The 24,684-nt window shown below is 39.8% G+C and overlaps 1 protein-coding gene across 4 annotated transcripts in view; it reads right to left on the reverse strand.

The window, feature by feature from the left end:
• LOC115447148 (protein hu-li tai shao) overlaps positions 1-24,684 on the reverse strand; it is a 116,766-nt gene that overhangs the window by 45,209 nt on the left and 46,873 nt on the right. For all 4 annotated transcript variants that reach the window (XR_005113083.1, XM_030174108.2, XM_030174107.2 and 1 more), the window contains exons 3-10: positions 6,949-7,069; positions 5,860-6,033; positions 4,974-5,106; positions 2,986-3,156; positions 2,533-2,700; positions 1,873-2,093; positions 953-1,090; positions 198-292 (exon numbers count right to left, since the gene is read on the reverse strand). Coding sequence is in view for 3 of the 4 variants with exons in the window: in XM_030174108.2 (XP_030029968.2) it covers positions 198-292; positions 953-1,090; positions 1,873-2,093; positions 2,533-2,700; positions 2,986-3,156; positions 4,974-5,106; positions 5,860-6,033; positions 6,949-7,047 (1,199 nt within the window). In the remaining variant the exon portion in view is untranslated. The remainder of the gene's footprint in view (positions 1-197; positions 293-952; positions 1,091-1,872; positions 2,094-2,532; positions 2,701-2,985; positions 3,157-4,973; positions 5,107-5,859; positions 6,034-6,948; positions 7,070-24,684) is intronic.

Raw genomic sequence — 24,684 nt, forward strand, 5'->3', positions numbered from 1 at the left:
CGGCTCTGTTTATGTCATGTTGTCTGTTATTATAGTAAAATCACTGTTAAATAAAACTAGCCAATGAAAACTTTGGATATTATTGTAGTTAACCATTTTAAAGTCTAATAACTATGTATAAGCTCTGTGATTTTAAAAAAATATTTTGACAGAAGCCTTACTGAATAGTGGAATATTGTTTGATAGTAATCACTCACCCTTGCTTGTACAATTCCTCCTCCTCGAGTAGATACCCGAGCGAGGACACGGCCGGAGGGACCTCCACGTCGTTCTTCGGCTTGGGAACGTCGTTCTGATCACAAAAAACAAGCAATTTTAACAAAATAATTTTTTTTTATACATGTGTGGACACAATTTAAACTGGCCTGTTTGAACGAGATACACACAAAAATCGTATAAATATTTCAATATTTGTTGGATTAGGCATACACTAACAACTACAACAAATATGGTTTACACACATATTCAGAAACAATACTATGAGAACACACAGTGCGCTCTAATGCATAGCGTCGGTAATTTCAGTTTCCTTCGTATATCATACTGCGAAGAAGGGCTTCGAACCCGATACCTCAGAGCTGTTCCGTACCATGCAATACAACTACGCAAATATGACATTCATGGGCGCCGGGAGGGGGGAGCAAGGGGGTGCAGGTACACTCCCCCTGTTCGTTACAAATCACAATAAAAATAGCTGAATGACAATGGGAACAATCGACCGAATCGTTTTATTATTGGTTTAGCACATAAAAATCCCAAAATAAATAATTAAATTATGATGTTATGTAGTACCTATTCTAGTGTATAGATTGCAGTTCCACCTCCCTAGAAACAATCTCGGCGGCGCCCATAAGTATTTTTCGAGTTTCAATTGTAAAATAGTGTGGCAGCGTTCATAAATAAATTAGTATTTTTCGTAGTTTGAATTGTAAAATAGGGCTAAGCCGGTAACCTTGATGAGCGGGTGCCGGTAGATGTAGCCGGTGCGGAAGCCGGCGTTGTCGAGCATGCGCATCAGCGCCTCGAACTCCTCGCCGCCCACGCGCCACTTGGTAGCGTCCGACGGAGGCTTGCGAGACGACTCGTAGATCTGGCGCAACAACACAATTATTATTATTCATTATTTATGTTTACGCGATTGCTAGATATCGAAATGAAACAATTTTTACTGTTGATCGTTGTTACCTTTAATAATGAAACAGATATATTTGAATTAGAAAAAAAATACGTTCGAAAACTAGTTTTGTTTCAACAATAATTATTAATATAATTTATTGCTTTATGTGTAAAATAGTTGTAGGGGTTACTATAAAAAAATTGAAAATGTTTTTGTAGAATGTCTCGATTGAATAAGAGCGTAAGGGTATATCGCGCGCGATGCCGAGAGGCCGACTGCGGACTCGGAGCGCCGAGCGAGCCGCGAGGGCCCGACAAAGGCGCGGCAACGCGCGCATGCGCCGGCGAGGGCGGCACGCTTTGAGGAAAGGCACGATGTTGTACCCGTACAGCGCAATGTCTAATATTTTTTTATTTTTTTCATAATTATACGCTACATAATTAAAATCTAATTTAGATTCCAAAGTGGAATATTCATAACATGTATGAATTTTTTAGTAAAAAAATAAATATTTTATTGTAATTTATAATGTATGTATGTATCTGTAATAATTATATATCAGAAACAGCTTATTTACAATTTTTTTTTGTGTTGGTTTTTTTTGAGATTATCCAATACGTAACACAAATAAAAAATATCATCATAATACATTCCCTATTGCAATTTTCAATGAAGACAGAGAATCTTATACATGTGCTTTGGTATTAAAAAATGAAACGTCATAGCATTAGCATTAGACAGGCATCAGTCCGCACCTGTTTCCTGGTGTCCTCGTCGATGATGTTGAGTTCGTCGAGCGGCAGCGCGGCGAGGCGCAGCTGCACGTCGCAGGCGGCGGTGAGGTGGCGCGCCTGGTGGAAGGCCTCCTCCAGCGTGGCGCCGCAGCACAGCGCGCCGGCGCTGCTCAGCATCAGCACCTTCGCGTGCGGACCCAGCGCGCGCACCAGCTTGTCGCGCTCCTCGTTGTCCAGCATGCCTGCGGGGGGACGTCACCAGTGATACTTAGATACCAATACACCGGAGAAGTAATAATGACTGTCTCAAGTCCTGATCAATCACTGATCAGCAAGACGGCTTAGCATAATTCAAGAAAACTACTTGTTCAGTCTCAGACAAGTTATCCACTCATGTCATATTGGTAAGACAATCTGGTTCCGTTATGGTCACCATCAACATTGTAAAGTAACGATCATCTATACATATTATAAAACATAGTCCCCTTTTCTGTCTGTCTGTATGTTATCGATTTTCTCAAAATCTACTGAACCGATTTTTATGAAATTTGGTATGGAGATAGTTTAAAACTCTGGGAAGGTTATTGGCTTCTTTCTATCCCGGGATAATAGAAAGCGGGACTTTTATTCCGGCAAACTCCTTCACAATCAAAGCTAGTATAGTATAAAGAGTGTACAGACCGTGCGGCACGCGGTGGTAGGCGACGTCTCCGAGCAGCGCGGCCTCGTTGCAGAGCGGCAGCAGGCCGCGGCGCGTGGCCGACACCGCCAGCGCGCCCGGCGACCGCACGTGCAGCACGCAGCGGATATCCGGCCGCGCCGCGTGCACCGACGCGTGCAGCGAGAACCCTGCCCACACACCACACATCCATCAAACCAAAACTAATCATGGCTTTAAGTCTGCTGAAGAGAAACATGATATAATCATTTAAAAAAAGTCGTTAATACCATCGATCACACTGAATATTAGTTGTGGAAACTAGAACTGTAGACCAGTTTCTGGTTTACTTAATTTCTGCCCATAATTTCCCAGACTATGAAATGCCCCTCTTAAATAATCTATAAAAGTTGCAATAAGTGATTACCCCCTAGTGGTCTCCCAGGTTATGGCAAGAGAATTCTTCAAGTACATACCTTCAACGTTGATGGGGAAGTTGGTGGTGCCCTGGTCCTGGACGGCGCCCTGCATATCCACCTTGACGAGCGAGGAGGCGGTCACCTCGTGCGGCAGCAGTCCGCGTGGCGTCGTCAGCACCTGCTCCACCGCCGTATTCAGACGAGCGGTGATCTGACCCGTGATGCCGGCTGGAGGACGAAATAATTCGTTATTAATACTTTATCGTCAATTTTAATGAACTTACACAATCGCTATATTCGATCGATTGTGAAAATTGACCAATTAGATTAAAGCTTTTTTAATATGCTTACAAATGACTCACTCGGATTGGTCTATTCACGGTATTGATCGAAAATTAACATTAGGATCGTTTATTCAAATTGACCGTTAATCAACAAATAGAACAATGTGTCTGTTTGTAATAATAAAATTACCTGTACACGATACAAAAAGAAAAGACAACAGTTTAAAAATAAGTCATAAAACTGACTTGAATAAAACAAAATAATTAATGGAACAGACTGAAATCGCACGAAAAATCTCCAAAGATTAAATTCCTTCACAACTATAACGATTTATCACTATCTAGCTACCTCTAAGATAACCTGGTATTCATCAGATGTTGGATAAAATATTAACGCAACCGGTGACGAGGTATAGGTCATTTCATCCATAAAGATACGCCCCACCACCTTTTTGAGTGGTGTCATCACTGTCGCGGGGTGATGGGACTGATCCGAGCCTCGACGCTTTCCACCGTAGTGTGCGTGTGCACTCATGCTGCTCACGCACACTGTAAGCGATTAGGAAAAATAGTGGGGAAGTCTTCGTGGATGGAATGATCTATATCGGTATAGTTAGTCTTTTGATAGCTTTATTAGTTACATCTACGTGTCGACCTACCGCAGCCGACTCATGAGTCGCATTGAACCCCTTTTATATTCACTACACCAGTGGCGAAGCGTCCATACAAGCCGATTCCCACCGGCTTCCCTTTTAGGTTTCCGGTGATACTAAACAATATATTTAATAGGCAAATATAAATTTACAACATATCAGACAATGGACAATAATTATAATAGCTTAACTTAATAATGACATCTATCGGCCATTAGCCCGTTGTTTGTTAATTTAATCGATATCAATTACTTATTTTAAATGACGTTTACGTTTACGTAAGTATATTATTAGTCGGTGATTTCACATATTAGTATTTAGATGGTAAAATATTTGAAGAAGATCTGAAAGTTTTTGATTTTAGACACAAAATGTTTGTTAGAAGAAAATAAATATGATATTATACTGAATTAAAAGTAGCACCACGATACAATCAAAAGATAACGAATAACCTTTCTTGATTATAATTTAAATTGATAATTATATAAGTTTATCATGTAGGTAGACTTAAACTGTTGGTCTGTTTGGCGATCGTGATACCTATTTCTATTACATTTATAGTTTTAATTTGAAAATAAACAGATACTTTTAGTGTAGTGTAGTTATAATTTTAATACTTACTTTTGTTGCTGTTATAACTAATTAATAGGTAAGTACTTATATTTTGATTAATGGATCGAAAATTATCTTCGTTTATTGTTCGATTTTATGAATGTTTCAATTATTTACGCATAATAGGTAATTTAGTATGTATGTCAACGTTTGTTGATTTCGAATCAAGACTAATCCGTTGTCTTAGTTTTTGTTTGCCGATAAATTGCCCCGATATCTTAACTGACGCCAATTTTTTTTACACCGGGTTACCTTTTGAAAAATTTCACCCTTCGCCACTGCACTACACAGCTATTTCTGGCGACCAATAAATGTATACTATACACAAACACGACTCGACACAATTCTATTAGTAGATATTGTTGAAGTTTCTGCGGACAACCTGGTTGGATTTTAGGACTCCGTGTTTGGTAGGTTTCTTGTATTCTTGACTGGGAAGGGTACTAAGCTTTGTTTATTTAATCAAAAAATTATCTATAATAATGATGGCACTCACTCTGGGTCCAGCCGAACAGGTCGACGAGGCGATAGACGGCTGCGAGCTTGCAGCGCAAGATCTTCTCGCCCTTCTCGTAGCCGATGCCCTCGATGCCGCGGATGTCGTTGATGGGCAACACGCAGCTGGGACCCTGCGAAACCAACATTTGTATTTATTTTGAGGTCTTCTCAAATCTTATTAAATAAATAAATAAATAAAATGCTTTATTCATCACGTAGGCCAACATAGTTGCACTTATGATAAGTCAAGGTACATGATAATATTTAATTATTACTTAATTAAATTAGCTTATATAAACAAAGACAATTTATATTGAAAATAAAATAAATGAAAAATATACTTAGTAAACAAAGAAGCCAGCTCGGGCTGACAGGGAAGAAGAAATAAAATGATGTATATATGTATTTTTAAATAAGCAATAAGGGAGAAACGCGTCGCGATCCTCACCGGTGAGGACAATAAAAGCCCTAACCTAGCTAACCTACCAGCCTTTCACTAACTACCTAAGCGATGACTACCCGAAGAAGAAAGGCAGAAAGAAACTCCGGGCTTTATTTTTTGTCATCAATTGTCCAATTCTTTTATAATATTCATATAAAAGACGCAACGTTTCAAGCTAGTCAATTTTCATGTGTTGTTTCACAAAATTACAGTGAACTTTGCTGTTCTGTACATCATAGTAATTTCCAGAGCCTAAGGAAATCATCTTGTTTCCAAATGTCTATTTCTCCTTTTCCTCTGGTACCGAATCAATTCTAACCAACTGTAAACTGGTAACGGAGTATAATGGACATTCCCCTATTAGTTTAGCTGTACGATTCTTACTGATTGTAAGCTATTCATGGAGATTCTCCTACTGGTTTAGCTGTACATTAGCACGTACCCTGAGGCTACCGGTGTGCAGCCGCCCGCCGACCATCTCGCGTATGCGCTGCAGCAGTGGCGCGTCGCCTCCCTCGTGCATCTGCTGGTCCAGCACGCGCTCCAGCTCCTCGCGGAACAGCTTCGATGACATCAGCGCCTCCACGCGCTTGCGACGCTCCATCTCACGGACATCCTGGGAAATACACGCACATTTTCGAACTTTACATCAGAATCATTGCATTAGTATAGACAGCGTGTCATTCTAGTTTGTCACTAAGAGCATAATATAATTTTAAGCTCACCAGATCGCGCATGGAGTAGATTTGAAGTCTATTAAGAATATTGCAAGTGTCAATTTAGCCACTGGATGGCACCGCGTTATTCTAGTGGCCTACATTATTTTAGGAATACAAGATATTATTATGGGCGAATAGAAAGTCGCAGCAAGAAAACATGTAACAAAAGGCAGACCTATGAACAAACTCTACAATTACTGCAGAAAGTTTTGTTCATACAATTCATTTATGCAAATAACATCTGGGGTTGTATACTACATGGACCTTTCCGGCGTTTTTGCCATATCTATTGTAATCAAATCTAACAGCTCATGTGACCCTTATACCCTTTCATTTAATTTTATCCGTGGTGTTTTATAACTAGCTTATCTAGTTGTAAACGTCCCTATCCTTGAGGTTAAATCGCCTCTTTACAACATGATTTTGTCACCCGCATTGCTCTGGAGGGAAGTGGACAATTAATATTTCCAACTCCTCCCTATCTTTCTATTTGATTAATTTCGTTGCGGGATAGTGACATATTAGTTTTCCCTGAGACTCGCCGAGCTTCACTGCTCGGTGTCATAAAATGCGTGCCACTGCTAATCCTGGCTTACAGGAGTTGTAGTGATGGGTGTGAGGGCGGGAAAGGCTCGTAAATTCATTTCGCAAAAGACCGCGAACGACCATGACGGTTTCAAACCTTATTTGAGTGTCTAACCAATAAATATACTGCAGCACAACTTCTATAAGCTGTTTCCAAAGACCAGATGTTAGAGGACATAATGGATATAGTGGGAATAAGTTGGTGGTGAATGATGTGTTGCACTTACAGCGTCGATGTCCGCCGGGCGCTGTTTCAGCCGCTCCTCCTCTTCGGCGGAGAGCGCTGCTGTGCCGTTAGGCAGCCTCTCTGTATCCGCGTCCGCCATAACCACCGCTTAACTGTACGTTCTGCAATTAAGAAAAAGGTTTTATTGAGCATCTTCTATATTTATACGGTTTCTCATTTTAGCATACTTTGTAACTTTTGTTTGTTTGTGGTAGAGATCATATTGTTTTATGGTTTTCAAGTTTCAAAATTCGTTCTGCGTTTCAATTTCCAATGGAGAGGTTAATAACATAATTATTTAAAGTAAGTTTTTTTTTTATATATTTTTTTCAAAACGACTTTTATATCTCATTCAAGTATACAGTTTTGTATTATTTGCGACTCCCTATCAAACTACCTAACTACATATATTAGGACTAAATATTATAGATTCTTTTCGCATACAAACTAAACATTCACAGATCCAATATCTTCATGGAATGGAGAATCACGAACAATCAAACTAAAAAAACACACACAAACGACACCGTCAAACGCCACGCCACTTCATTAAACACACTCGGCAGTAGATGTATATCTGTATCGCGTCGGGGAATCGAACCCACGCCGCTGTTTCTCACTATCGGCTCGTGTTGAGCCGTACGTGCCGTCATTGTTTGAATGCACAATCGACGCGATTTGATTGCCTCGATAAAGTTCGTTGACATTAGTTTTAAGCACACACACACTGTGCTCGTGCGACGCGACGCCACACCTCGCCCACACATTGAGATCTATGGTAAAGCCAATACGGATTTCAGGCTGTATCTACATGATACTTCCAATGGACACGTCACAGAAAAACTATTGACTTATCATGTACCAGCTTGATATAAACCAAGAAATTATGAATCTACTCTTAAATAATCAAAACAGTTTAGACCGCCCGCAGGATTTATTGGATTTTTACCTCCCGAAGCAGACAATGTACGTTTAATTCAACAAGCAAGTCAGCTTTGTTCCTTGCATACTTATAGTAAACAAATATTATCTTAAACCAATAAATTCGATAAATTATAATCATTAACAAAATAAAAAAAAAATATTTAAAATTATTTTCAAACTGCACTCCACTAAATATTCCCACAATTAATAATTATAATTAATCACATTCACCACCATATGTTATAACATAAGATCTTGTTATGTTTTGTCACTTCTTATTATGTTTTATCCCTTTTGTCTGCTTTAAGTTTCTACTTATATACCTAAATAATATTAGTAACAAATATTATTATTTTTGCCGCTGTACTAATATATAAATATGCATGCTGTGGTCTCCTGTAATTGAAGAGGCACGTCACATTGTTAATTATACCAATATTACGACATTATATTTATTATAAGCCGTGTATCCTTCGTTGGAGGTCCTTAAATAAATAAAAATAAAATAAGTGGCTCGACGCCAAAAAGGGAGGAAAAGCAACCCTATCTATGTCTTTCTTCTCATTTACTGTGGTCGCTACACAGGCGAATACCAAAGAGATAAAAACCAGGATCATTGTAATCACAATACAACTCGCTGTTCCACCACATACGCAATACAAGGAACTCTATCATTTCATTAAACACATACTCATTGTTATAACAAGTGTGTTGTAGTTCAATGGCTCGTGTCTAGTGCGACCCTGGTGGTGGCATTACAAATACAAGTTTGCTAATATGTTTCCCGATACAACAATGTGTCCCCTGCGACATATGAACCTTCTGATGCCGGGGTCCTTAGTAATTAATAAACATTACATCATTTCACTGCCTGGTTGATCGACCTTCACTATCATAATTATAATTAATATTTTTAGGATTCCGTATGTCAAAAGGAACCTTTATAGGATTACTTTGTTGTTCATCTGTCTTTCTGTCAGTCTGTAAAGACCTTTTTTCACGAGAACCCGTAGAGTTATCGAGTTGATTATATCAAACCCATGGGTCTATAGTCTCTTTCAGCTGTGAAAAAATCAAACTAGTTAGCAAACGCGATCAAGAGATACCACAGGTCATGTCACATATTTTGTGATTTTACAAGAAAATCAAAATCTATAAGGTACTTGTCGTTGACCTAGTATCATGAAATTTGGCAAGACGCAATATCTGGTAGCACGTCTAAAGGAACTTTAGTATAATATAATATAATAACTAATAAAAGTAAGTTTGCACGGGCCTCGATTGAGTCCAACTTTTACTGGTCTGTTTTTTTACACAACCGAATGAATAAGACTAGCACGAAGCTTCCGTAAATGTTACAACTGGTAGCAGTTATATCACCAAAAAAAATATTGATAGTAATGCAATTATCCCCCCGAGAAACTGAAATCCTTCAAACAGAGCAAAAAACAACACTGTTGCTTGGTGACAGATATAGAAAGCAGGAGTACCTAACCGGACCGTCTTTCGCATAAGAGAAACCTAGCACCTAATAAATTCAGCAATGAGATATTAAAACTACCAACGATTACTATTAGCATCACCAACTGATCATACTTCAATCGTATCCCACGATCCACCATTAAAACCCACCCAAAGGTCGACCACTCCCATTAAACCGCAAAAAAAACACCAAAATTATTAGAACAATGGGTATAGATCTAGTCACGCAACACACATTTAGTTGGATGTTTGAAACCGCAATGTGTAATAAATAAAAAATCGCACCCACCTACGAGAGTGCACGCACGCCACGCCAGCCCACACCTCACCCTCCACGGTGTATTGAACTTTGGTATTTACTAGGCATTCGATTATTATATATTGGATTGTATCACGAATTAGTATAGTTGAGTAGATAAACTAACATTGGTGTACAATGTTACACGTTGCAAAATCCTTATTTTTTTAACGTTTCATTGGCACATTCCGTAAGTCAGGTCGGCATAATTCTGACAAGTGACAACCGTCGACAGAGAGAGAGAAAGTACTATATCCAGCTGAGACTCTGTGAAATCAAGTTCGGCATCATAAGGTAGTCCCTATTTAATAAACCCATATTAACACCAGCTGAAATTACATTTCAAGTCACAATAAGTGACAGATTTAATAGGTGAGCACAAGCTATCACATAACAACATAAGCCTAGCTTATTAAATAGTTCAATACATTAAATATCTACTTAAGATTTTACTCAAAGCTGTGATTTAGATACTTATGCGGCCCTAAGAAAAATAAGTCAGCCCACAGCTCAATTACATCCCAACTTCTAAATATACAACCTACACAACTGAAAAGGAGCAACTTGCAATATACTGCAATTTATTGACAATCTATGAACTCTTTGTTCTCTCGCATTGGTCTGAAAACAGTTCAGCTATCGCTCTACCCTCGTTTCCACCATCGCACACTTGATCACGGCCGTGCAGCGCCTCGCCGGCGTCGCTCGAGTGGCTTGTGGCGCGGCAAGTGTCGCTGCAGTGGCGTCGCGTTGCGTGTTTAAGTGTGCCCACAATCAAAAGTGTACGCGTATCAAATATTAGCCGATCAGTTATAAAACAGGGTTTTATATAAATTATTCCTACAACTATAAAATATGTTATCGCGTTTGATGTTTACAAAAAGTGTAAATCAAGTGTCGTAGGATTTATTAGGCATCCATTAACATACTTCCCGCGTACGCGTAGCAAACCGCTGTTCACCGCACTATACTAATTATCCAAATGACACTGTTTTAAACGTGTGTAATGGTATAAAAATACAAATAGTCTTATGTAGGCCGTAAAGCCGTTGAATGCTCTTACAGTGTGAGAAGGCACTACCCTGCCCTGCAGCATAACATGGCGTGTCACAAATATGGCCCACAGCTGAACGTGTAGGCCGTGCGGCTACATTCATTCGCCCCAATTATACCGCCATACATTTTCTCACAGCCAACGAAAATCATCAAAATTAGCATCATTATACACATGAGTCAGCCATGAGTTAAGTCGAAACTGTGGATAGTCGTATGGTTCTGTATGACTCAGGATTGTTTAAAGATAACGTGTATATAAATATATTTGTGTGATATTGTTAAGGCGAAAATGTTTGTTTATACAGGGCGGAGTAGCAAAGTTGAATCGATTACCTCGTGGTAAATAAAATGTAATGTTACCTTTTTATTTTTTTTTTAATGACGAGATGAGCTTGCCTTTTGCCTAAACAGAATTACAAAGTATTGTTTGGTATTCCACTGCGCTCGCCATCCTGAGGCGTGAGATGTTGAGACTCATTATGTCCAGTAGTTACACTGACTACAATATCCTTCAAACTGGAATACAACAGTGACTTCACACTGCTACTCGGCGGCAGAAGTAGACATTGCGGTGGTACCTACCCAGGCGGACTCCCACATATGACAGACCTACCACCAGTGAAAAGCTTCTTAGGAATGTGAGTGAAATCAAATTACATCAAAAATCTTTTGATTTTATATAGACAGATTCAAAATATGATGCAACTAACACATGGAGACCCTAAAAAAGATATTAAAACGATGTCTACAAGTCATTGCCATGACAAAAAACACCGTAGGGCCTCCAAACCGAAGCGGCGGACAAAAAATGCGGCCCCAACGCGTTCCGTACATCGAAACCCATGTTCAAAATGAAAGTGCAAACATAGCACCAAGTGCGTCGACCTGGTGAAACCGATGGTAGAAAACGGCTTGATGTTTGATTGTTAATTTTTATAGAAACCTCGAGTGCATATAAACATTAACAACTCGAAATCTTTGTTATAAAACTGCATGGGAATGGCCAACGAAGTGTCTTATAAAACGAGGTTTTTATATAAAGGATGCATTGCAAAGTGACCACACTGCAAAGATTGTAAGTGGAGTGGGGTCCAATAGAATGTCGACTGACGAGAGACGATTACCCCTCGACAATCGACACAATTTTGCCGGGCTATTAGAACCGGATACACACAGGCTGATCCCGGAACGCGACACACTTACATGGGCCACTATGGCGGGTTTTAACACATTGTGTACCGGTGGTCGCTATCCGTGCGGATATAAAATATATCCTACTATAAGAAAATACCGATAGATAGTGGAGCCCACATCAACATAGGCGATACTTTACGAATATGCCCTCTAAACTCTCGCATTTGGTAGAATGTAAGGAGGGCTTTAGTCGATATGAAATGGAGTTATTACACTCATTTTACTGCGGACGTATACAACAAATAGTATTTCAAAGCTACAGTGTCCATCACGTGTTTATTGTTTACAAAAACGTATCGATAGATGGCGCCTGACGTCTAACATATAATTTATCATATATATTACATAATCTTCATTCAAGCACTCGATGTAATGTAGCTCGCGGGCCGGTAGATAGCGAGAGAAATTAGATTTGATTCACGATTTCAGTCCTTATCAATTATTTATTTATTTATTTATTTATTTATTTATTTGTACAGCCAACAAAACATACACTTTACATAGTTTTTTTTTTAAGAATTCGGTAAGTAATTTCTGCAGTGCTGTTTCAATTACAGGCTGTCACAGCATGAACATTTTAAATACATAACAATTAACAATTGGCTGCACCATAAGTGCAGTATATTCTAAATATAAGACTGAATATAAAACTGAATTTAGGTTTCAACAAGCGAGTTCAATATTTTCTTTTTGAAGATAGGAAGGAGTCGTTAAATATGTCAATACAATCAGATTTTTCTACAATTCGGTTATATAATCGGGATAAGCGAGGGACAGGCGAGTGGCTACCAAGGTTAGTTCGGCTGAATCTACAATTAAATAAGGGACGTGGATATCTAGGGATTTTAGTAGGTACATTAAGAGAGAATTTATTGAGAAGAGGTGGACAATCTATATCACCGTTGACTATTTTATACAAAAGCATCAAACTAAGTTGATCACGTCTGTTTTTCAAAGTTTGCATTTCAAAGTATTTAATTTTATCAGTGTAAGTTTTGACATGTTTGGGTGGCCTAAATCTATAAGCTAAATGTCTTAATAACTTTTTTGTATTCTCTCAATCCGATCACAATGAACTTTATAAACTGGACTCCACACACCACTACAATATTCCAATCTGCTTCTTACATAACTGTTATACAACATTAGGGTAGTAGATTTATTCTTAAATTCTTTACCATTTCTTATAACAAATCCTAGTGATTTATAGGCAAGGTCAATAATATTATCAATATGATTAGTAAATTTAAGCTTAGTATCTACAACCACACCTAGATCACGAACTTGGGGTACTTCATTTAAAATTTCACCAGCAATGCTATAAGTGGTGTTCACTTTGTTACGTTTTAATGTAAACTTGATATGACAACATTTCGCAGGATTAAGAAACATTTTATTAGTTATACACCAGTCATACAATTTATTAAGATCAGATTGTAATAGTATAGAGTCTTCAAAGTCATTAATGACACGAGAAATTTTGAGATCATCAGCAAATAGGTAACAATTAGAGTAGGAGAACACTTCCGGAATATCATTTATAAATACATTAAATAAAAGTGGCCCCAAATTCGATCCTTGAGGAACTCCAGAATGAGCTATAAAAGGGTTAGAGTCAAAACCATCAATAACGCTGAGGTCGTCTCTACGTGTTTTAATACTACTTGCAGATTGTTTTGATTTATGGATCACATATTAATAGTTATTACTAAGCATTTCCTAGTCATTCAGTTCTCTCTCACCACGGAACGCAACATAATTCAAAGCAAAGAAGAAGGAGATGATTGTTAAAAATAAACGTAGAAAAACTTCACACATAGACCACGTCTTGGATTAAAACACAGTCTAGTTTCAACCGAGGAACAGTGTACAATGGGTATTATATCTCAGAAGAGACTCCCACGTACCAAACCTCGACTAAAAAATCATTTTTGTGATACGAACCAAGCCTGCCCAATCGACAAATCCAATCTCTACTATCTCCAAGCATCATATGTCAAGGTCTCATTGATACATGGACGTGGGTACCTATAGTGGTCACGTAGGGCCGTCAACCAGCGCATCATTAATGACGGTCGTTGACCAGGGCCCGTGCCATTAATACCAATTGCTGCTGACATACCACTTAACCGCTGTAACGGGCGCCGGCTGCCGATGCCGACAATACTTAACCGATGCAACACTTATTCGTGAACTTTAATATATAATGTGAGCTTTGTATTATATACTGTTCCACTGCTGGGCACGAGCCACCCCTACCGTTGGGAAGGTTTAAGCGTTAGTCCACAACGCTGGCCTGGTGCGGAGTGGTAGCTTTTGAAGGACACAATTTCAAACTCTTTGCTAAGACAGTACAGAAAGCCTATACAGCAGAAATGGGAATAAAGTACAATTTTACATATTTATATACGTAATATAAGAATGCACCAACACAACCATCAGTTAATGCAACACTCAAATCTGACCTTTATATGTATTTGTTCACATGATCGCGACGTGTCAAGGTGAAACGCCGAGTGCGGAATCACGAACTTAACATTCTAATAATAATCTTGATAAGTTTACTATAAATAAAATCAATGTCTATACATACGCCTACTAAAGAGATAGGCCTATTGCACATAGACCATGAACAGTTGTGACTTGTTATTTTGTTTACTTATAAATCTACTATCAGAATGAGATTCATATATAATCCATCATATCCAATCGTAGATTGAAGTTCGTTTACTTTCATATCTCAGATACAACGTTTAAACTAGCTTAAGGTTCCTCTAAACGTGCTATCAAATCTACATCTCTCGTCTCTTCGAAGACCTGAACTAAAAAATCAAACCCGGAAGCCAATACTTCAGATATTCCATGTACCTTTTCAAATATGGGCCGCACGACAAATCATGCCGTACCCTCAGCCGACCCCCCGGCCGTGACCCCCCACGTCCGATTACGAAGCCCCACGCGCCCCACATACGACGCGCGGCGACCGCGTAATCCGATAACCGCGTCCCCCGCACCACGCGAATTCCGCGCGCACAACCAGGTACGCGATAACGCGGGGTTTAGCGCTAAGCACGCTACTCGAGACGATGTGAAAACGTGGACTGTTCCAGCAGTCGGTATGTTAATTATGAATATTTGTAATTGGCTAAGTCATCACTCCGATTACATTTATTTTATTACGAATTGATTTCACTGTTTATCATTCGTGTGCTGACTTGTCCGGCTAGCCATTCGCATCACGGAGACTAAACAAATCCTACATATTGTTACTTGTTCGTACTGAAATCCCCGAAGATGTAGGCAGAGACGCAACTGGTACATCCACTTATCGGCATGTATAAACCATTCCATATCCCATATAGGGGGCGCGCCTATGGCCATATCGGGCACAGATTCCAGACACCGGGCTGATACTGAGTAGAAAAATCCAATATCATGATTGGACTTGGGGATCGAACCCGAAACCTCAGCACTGCAGCCGTACAATACAACTACGCCACGCGTATTAAACTCTTTTTTTATTCGAGATTTCGCGAACCAACGCTGCTTGCAAAAACTTCTAACTTTGGTACCAACCAGTACCGTCCCATAGACAGAGATGGCTACAGCGTGACTCCAAAACTAATTTGATGAACAGGCAATAACGCGAGACCATTACCTATACAAGGTCAACCTCATGCTGTCATTGTCAATACGATAAAATTACCCCATCACTCAAAATCGCCAGGCAACTAAGTTTAGCTAAACTATCTTACTAATGGTATCTTAGCTTACATTTCTATTCCCGATGAGGGACAAAAACTAATGTGAATGCATTAGTATAGTAAACGGCATAATTCATGAGCACATATGAACAGTGGTGGTACAAATTGATCGAGTTATTGTAATCACGTGGCACGTGTGAGCCAATGGACAATGAGCATCGACTCAGCAACCAATGGCGTGAGACTTCGGAGCGCTGGAGGTCAAACGGACCAATCACGAGTGTGCTCACGACTCGTGCCTTTATAGTTATTGATTTCCGAGCTTATACCTGCTTTATAACAATTGAACACAAAAAAAATAATGATATTGTGACCGCATATTTTAAAGCTATATTAGCAATCCCTAGCTGGGGTGGGGGGTGTTAGCAAGAGCTCTTATTCCTCCACCGAGACAGTGCTTTTAGCGACGCACTGGTGGAGTCCTGGCTTGTTCATTTTGACGTCCCGGAGCTTCACGGATGGAGACCAACATCGGGTTTTTAGCCGGAAAAAATATCCTGCATACCCTGCTAAAACAACTAGTAGGTGGGGATCTAAGAGGATTATCCCCATGAAAAAAAGAAAAACAATCCCTGGCTCCAAGACAGAAATAAGGTTTAGGGAATAGTGTGCTTGTTTATGGCTTCTGGGAATATCACTTAGCGTTGTCACGTCACATCGTTTTTCTGCGGGACACTATCTCTTTCTAGTAAACCTATACATTGTAATACAGACAAAAATCATGTGTTCTGGTTTTGCATTACTAGGGTTGCCATTCGTACTGATATATCGGGACGAAAATACCTATTTCTCTTAGAGTCAATTCCATTTCAATTATTCACAGATACTCCTAGCCATGAATAATTTTAGCATATAATTTGTCAACCCAGGGGTGTAGCTAAAGCCGCACCAGCCGTATCAATAATACGGCGCCTCCAAATTTTATTCGTATGTGGAACAAATCTTAAGCACTTGTCTTGTCAATGGACCCTTGAACCGGACAAAATTTTGATACAGGGCCCTTCTAGTGCATACACTATCAACCCTGCGCATTGTGGTCAACACTGTTGGTTACACAACACACTACTGTAAGTACGTTAAGTAACAAGTTTATTTGTAGTGGCGGTGCGGGCGCGCGGCGCGGAGGCTTCGCCGCGCCCACGCCGCGTGCGTTGACCCCGCCCGGCGCCCGCTGACTCACCGCACTTCCCTTCGCGACTTCCTCGTCGTAACGCGGTTACCGTTCTGTGCTTGTTGGTTTGGTGGTGCGCGTTTGGAGGCGGTGAGGCGAGGATTCGATTTACATGTCGGGATTAGTGGATTTGTGAGTTTTAACACGAAATATTGAATGAACCTGTTTCGTTTCCTGGTATAGTAATAAACCCACTGAACCTTATGTTAGATAGAATATAGTCCAAATTCCAAACCTACTGTCAAACAAAAAGCGACGTTGTGTCCATTTAGTATTGGCGAAAATACCTCTATGACCTAAATCAATAATCCTGTCTGTACCTGCGGCGGCGTCGTGTGACGGGTCGGCCACTTCCCTACAATATGGTTGAGGAGGCCGATGGCTGGCACATGCGTCATACTCGTGAACGGGTGCTGCTTGTGTGGACTGTTCTGCCCATTTCGCTTACATTTCTAATTTCTAATTGCTAGAGGTGCTGGGAGGAAATAATTATAAGGATAATAGAGAAATTTCATGATTCCTGAGAGGGTTGTGCAGTCATATAAAAATTTAAATTAATTTATTCCTTATTTCACGAGCCCATAAATGAACTGCTCTAAACTTTTTTTCTCTTCTCACTTTATCATGTACTGTAGTCTTTACCCTAAACTGATTGAAAAGAGCAACACCAGAGTTTGTTGCCCGTTCTTCTCTGGTGAAAACTGCTTTCCGAACTGGTGGTAAGAGTTAATATTGACGGAATCTAAATAATGTATAACATTTTACAGATTCAAATAAATCATTTCATTTCAATAGCCTCTTTATACAAAATATAATGCAGAAAGCCATAGCTCTTACTAACTAACAGTAGTAAACGATCACAAAAAGCTCTCCAAATAGGGCACATACTACGGAACAAACGTCGTGGCGTCACCGTGGCGTTTGTTAAAAAAAAAAACTATTACGTGAAATGTGTATAATTATAGCGGACCGGAAGCGCGGCACTGCGCCCGGCGCCCACGGCCGCCCCGATTCCACCGACATACATACACACATATTTAACACTACATACAAATATAGACATGAATTAAAAAGTAGTACCGCCGCGTTTAATTTCGCGTGCAGCGTGAATCGGTCAGCTTTTTCCGAGTTGTTTTGAGAGAATTTGAAAATATCGATACGCTGTTTTTTGATATAGACGGTGTGACGGCCGGGAGACAATATTACAATAAATCGCCTTTCTTAAAATTTGTATAAAAAAAATACTTACAAATCGTTTTGGCAAAATAAATACTGCCTCATTCATAGGTACTATAAATACATTTGTGATAATGTTAAGATGTTTGTAAGAAGTAAACGCAGAAAGAGCTGAACAGATTTGGATGAAATTTTGCACACGTGTAGACCACGTCTTGGATTAACACTTGGGCTTTTTTTTATCTTGCTTATTTGCTTCCATGAGAAATAATGGAATATTAAATCTGATTTGTTTAACACATGGCGTTATGAATCGTTAGAGTTTTAGCAACTTTTGTAGCGGGAGTGGCACCTAGTTTGAAATAATAATGCGAAGTACCGCACTGCGCTACACATGTCGCAACTCGCAATACTCGATATTAGTCTAAAATACACCGGTAATTACCTTGGGTACAATATATCTTAAACTGGAACACAATCAAGCACTGCTGTTTGGCAGTACACCGTCAGACAATGCGATACAGTATAAGAGACAAAAATAACACGATTTCTTTGACCCCATTGCATATGATGGTAAATGAAGTGGGGTCCAATGGAATGTCGACTGACGACAGATGATTACCCCTCGACAATCGATACAATTATGCCGGCCTTTTGCACATGCTGATCCCTGAACGCGACACACTTACGTGGGCCATTATGACGGGATTTAAGATCTTGTGTACGGTGGTGGCTATCCGGGCGGATATAAAACATATCCTACCAACAGCAAAAGAAAACGATTAAATTAATATTACCTCGAGCGATGAGACCGCCAAACGCACCTTCTCTCTGCCTTGATTGTTTTTAAACTAAAATACAAGTCTTTTAATATTTCGTGTACAATAAAGCTACAACATTAAAATAGGTTTTTTTTTATCATCAATCTAAAGTTTAATACATTAAGAATCAATTTCAATTTGCCTTTTTTATCACTTACGCGGTATTATCGGGCGGGCCCTGCCCAGACTCTCTCCCACGTGAGAACTAGTAAAAACTTTTATAAATATGCTCCAAGAACTCCAAAGCCGTCTCAAGTGAGATGACGCACCGCGTTACGTCAATCAGCGTATTGTTTTTAAGTTTTTTTTTAATACGCTCAAACATTTCCGAACCGGCTCGCATGCCGACGCTAACACAACGTAAATAATACAACTTTTTATGTTGAACAGAAGATTCCCGAGTCGGGTATGGGATCAGTGTATGTGCCGCCGCGGAAGTCGTTAAATACGGAATAATTTAAGGTAGGAAGGCGTGTGGGTATTGAACGCGATAGAACTCCATAGTTCTTTGTAGTTTTGACCCGACTACAGGAAAGGTAGGATTATAAGGTTCCCTATACATAAGCTCATTACTATCCGTGAAGGATTAAGCCGAGGAGAAGCATTCTCAAATGTTAGGGGATAAGGTTATTACATCGATCGAATAATATCGAAAGGTAAAACTCAAATTTTTCATCCTACCTCCTCTCCTAGACTGCCTTGGTGGCGTAGTTGTACTGCATGTGCGGTACGACAGCGCTCTGAGTTCCTGGGTTCGAATCCCGGATCGAGCAAAATGATATTTGGATTTTTCTGCTCAGTATCAGCCCGGAGTCTGTAATTTGTGCCCGATATGGCGATAGGCTCGCCCCCTATCACATCATGGGACGGAACACACTTGGCGAATAGTGAATGCCCTGGTTGCGCCTCTGCATACCCCTTCGGGGATCAATACGTGATATTGTGTATGTGTACCTCCTCACCCTAAGTCCAATACATCACCAAGCCCAATAAAGCGTTACACTCATCCAAACAATAATGGCGGGGCCGGTTGGGCAGCAACAGCGGCGCCTCACACGCGCGCTGAGTCAACGCGCCCGGGCACGCGGCCAGAGCGTATCACGCTAATTAATGTTATCAAAGGAGGCTTATAGACGCGAGGTCATAGGTACCACGCCCCGGGTGTGCTTTTTGTATAGAATGATGATACGTAACGTTTGTACGTCAATAGTGGCAACAGCTAATTCAGATTACTCAGTCGTAATGAAACATATAATAATATTAGCAATGTATTAGATACTGTCCCATTGCTGGGCACGGGCCTCCTATACTATTAAGAGAGTTTAGGACTTAATCCATAACGCTGGCCTAGTGCAGAAACCCTAAAACTTCTTATAGAGAACTTGTCAGGTATGCAGATTTCCTCACGATGTTTTTCTTCACCGTTAAAGCAAGCGATAACTCACAAATACACACATAATTAAAAAAAAAGTCTGAGGTGCGTGCCCTTGTGTTTTGAACCTACGTATTTACTCGGAAACATGTTGAACCTCAATCTGCAATCATATTAAGTTGGGAAGAATTCAAATATAAGAGTAAGATCACTATCTTATAAATCAACCAAATCAGCTTCCGTACTGGGGCCTTATTCTCTATCCCGCACGTTATTTTGACAGTGTGTAACAAGCATGTAACACAACCCATCATGTTTAGTACTATAAAAATTTGGCTTACAGAATACCATTCCACACACATTTCTCGAAGATAACTTGACACGGCCGCGTTACGCATTTACACTATCATACAGAATAAGGGCCCTGTAGAACTATCAATACTCGTGAAGTGTTCCATGCTCATTGTTCAAAATGCAACACTTCGAGAACATTGCAGTCTCATCGGGGTGTTCACACACTAAAGCGATCAAAATACATACAAAATACTTATTCTTTAATCTCCGATCAATAACCAACATACTCATTCACCAGACACCTAAAAAAGTCAATTACAACAAACTACATTTGAAAGCCCACCTACGTAATGAGTTCCCGGTATCGCGCACCCTCCGCGCCCGATTCCCGGAAGTTTTGTACCACACGCGGGGCGTGATCGCAACATTTCGGGGGTTGTTTACACGTAGATACGGAAGCCGTTTTGTGACCCACCGCGGTGTTTTGTATGCAAAGTGTGTGTTTAAATGGTTCATTGTAATGCAATTGGATATTTGGGTTGAGAAAATATTTACAACGAGACTATAGTCTAAACAAATAATGATATCGGCACTGTATTAAATTGTGTTATAGCTGACCAAGTTTGTCCATGCCCAATAAATTAAAATAAATGTTATAAATATAAGGTATTGATCAGATTACGTTTGTTTCTCGAAGTTGGATCTGAGGTCTCGTTTAGATAAAGCTAAATATGCACTGAGACAGGGTACTTTAAGTAGCATACACCATAACCCATGAGTGCCCATAAATATCAATAGCAATTTTATTTCGACAGTAGTTTTCATTACTAAAAGCTGTTTTAGTGCAATGCACTAGTTTACAACTACCCTCGTCGCCACAAAAGACGATGTTAAGCAAATGTGTAATGAGATATCTCTTTTAGCTAACTGCTAAGGTCCCACATCGTGCGCATATTTCATCACTTCCTAGTACTTTGGGAATACAGGAGGCATATACTTGTCTCACAAACCTACAAATATACTTTTAAAATGCGTTAAAATACCAAGTATTACAACCTACGCACAGGATGTTTTTAAATGAGCTGATGACATGCTCCAAACAAGACTTAAACAACCAATAAACGCGAAGATGACGTGATTCTTGAAATGAGTACTTTTTTTTGCATATATTCTCTAAAGAAATGCAGAAAGAAACACGTATCTTCAGCTAATTTATTACTAAAAATACTGATATCAAAAACAATAAACCAAAAGTCCCTCACACTTGATCAGGAGTACCGGCCGGCGACACCACGTCGGGCGTCATTAGCCCGTAGGCGCAGTGACGGGTAAATCAATACGAAACGCACGCAGCCGTCGGCAATCGCTCGCTAATAACGTTAACACTCGCCCCGTCGCGGTTCGGTAGGTGGGGGTGGGGGATTATCCTGCTAACGTCTGAAATCGTTATCCTTGCAACCCTATGCGCCAATAAGTCTTGAAACTGCGAAGTATTGGTCTCTTTGGCATGGTAATATTGCAATATACCAGTTGTAGTCTTACGGGGGAAAGTGAACCCCTGACACCTAAAACATCAAAGCCTATTATATCATTACATCATCGCATACTCCACGCCTTCAACGAGTCCGCCATTTTGCATCCTAGGATAAGTACAAAGACAGCACACTCACATGCACTCTGAATGAAATAACAACTCATGAATAACATAATCTCATCACCGTATACACATTACCATGGTACAAACACCACCATCCGCAACAACACAGTCACCAGCCAGACCACTTCATTACCGCGCGAACAAACCAAATGGTTGCCAGCTCCCGGCGCCTTTGTGTCCCACACTCGTACTAACGAACGGGACTCCCCGATGCGTATTAAAAAAAAACCGGTCGAGTGCGAGACGGATTTGCGCGACGAGGGTTCCGTACTGAGAGTATTGTTTTATATTCAGAACTAGCTTCACTCGAGCTTTGCCGGCGTGAAGAAATTTTCCGGGATAAAAGTCCCGCTATATATTTTCCGGAATAGAAAGTAGCCTATAACCTTCCTACGGTCTTAAAGTATCTCCATACCAAATGTCATAAAAATCCATTCAGTAGATATTGAGTAAATCCATAACATACAGACAGACAGAAAACGGGACTTTGTTTTACAATATGTATAGATAATTCGATCCACTACGGTAAGTTTCAGAAGTGAGGTGAGGTTGTGTCAGGTAGACAGTCGTAGCAATTTGTCCAAATCTATTTTGCAGCATTAAAAAATTTGTTGCACTGATGACATTAGACTGAGATGACGGTAAATAAAAAAATAAATATTTTTACAAATAACAATAACATGTTTCGCATACAAATGAACCCAGGCCACTTATTACAGTTCAAATGTCAGAACCCTTTAAAGTTAGAAAGGGAACCATTAAGAGGTCGTTAGCAAAAAAAAGCGGCGATAGCCTAGTTGGTTGTGGAACGGACTGCCGAGACGAATGTCCGCAGGTTCAAATCCCAAGGGCACACACCTCTGATTTTTCTAAAAATTATGTGTGTATTCTTTGTGAATTATCGCTTGCTTTAACGGTGAAGGAAAACATCGTGAGGAAACCTGCATACCTGAGAAGTTCTCTATAGGAATTTCGAGGGTGTGTGAAGTCTACCAATCCGCACTAGGCCAGCGTGGTGGACTAAGGCCTAATCCCTCTCAGTAGTAGAGGAGGCCCGTGCTCAGCAGTGGGCAAGTATATAATACAGGGCTTATATTATTATTATTATTATATAGCACCCTTCGACTGCGGAACCCTAAAATACATCGGTGTGTTTTCCACAGCGTTTTAATGGAGTTTATTATGGTAATGAGGTACTTGCAGGCGAGGTTTTGACGAGTGGCAAAGCTAGACTCTAGACATTATTTTTCTGCAGCATAAAAACATACACACTGCCTCGTGGGCGTAGCTGTATTACGGGACGACTGCAGTGCTGTGGTGTCGGGTTTTATACCGGCTCGGGGAAAGTGATATTGGATTTTTGTAGTCGGCATCAGCTTGGAGATTTTTTCATTTCTTTTAAATTATGGGACGGACATACGGCGGATATTTGGTGCGTCAGTTGCGCCTCTGTCTACACCCTTCGGAGATAAAAGGCATATCTGTGTTAGTGCATAAAAATACTATCATACAAAACCAACGTTTTCAATATCGAATTACGTAACCTAATTGAAACTGCCAGAGTCAAAATTCCCATTACAAAGCTTTTACATAATAAATCATTTACAATTCTCCATCAAAATTTTATTTTTGTGTAAAGTCTACCAACCCACATATAAGCACTGTGGCGGACGAAGACATAATTCTTGTCAGTAACTGAGGTGCTCATCATTGGGACCAATTTTTATTGATATCTCAAACGGGATATTATTCTGTTTTGGCTTAACCATTCTCTAGCTTATTAGTACTTTCCGAGGCACACAGGAATCATAGATTTAAAATAGCATATCAACACATCCGGGAATCAAACCATTCCAGCCCAGTGACTGTACAAATTGCCTTTTACCATCTGAGCATACATCCTCTTGATAGACAATTGAAACACCGTTCATTATGATAGCAGGTACTTTGTCCCGACGAATTTCGTGATTACACATTACCTGATGGTACAGCGTGGTATTAATATAAAGTTGAAGAAACAAAAACATGACAGCACTCAGCGGTCGTCAGGATTATACCGGCCCGCTGTTGTCTAATATAGACAACTAAAATATATAAAGTGAATATTGAATTCCTAAAACGGTGAGCGAGTGCGCAACTTACCCTCTTGCAGTTAAAATATCAAATTCCAATTCCGAGCAACTCATTTTTTTTTAAATAACCCTTCTACTACTACTTTGATGTAGAACCTACAAATTGAATTCAGAACGTTTTTCTTATGAAATTACATTATTATTGAACCTGTAAAATCATAAACATTATTTGGATTCCGACAATATTAACTTTACCACCAATTTGGAAATCAGTTCTCACCAGAGAAGCACGGCCAAGACACTCTGGTGTTGTTCTTTTCAAAATCAGTTTATGGTATAAACTACAGTAGATGATAGTGAAAAAAAATATAATTCCTTTTTTTTATTGTTGAAAACTGTCCCATACGAGTGCACAACAAACCTCACAGGAATCATGAAATTAGATCTGAAATTTTC

Source organism: Manduca sexta, chromosome 26, assembly GCF_014839805.1.
Source record: "Manduca sexta isolate Smith_Timp_Sample1 chromosome 26, JHU_Msex_v1.0, whole genome shotgun sequence".
NCBI lineage: Eukaryota > Metazoa > Arthropoda > Insecta > Lepidoptera > Sphingidae > Manduca > Manduca sexta.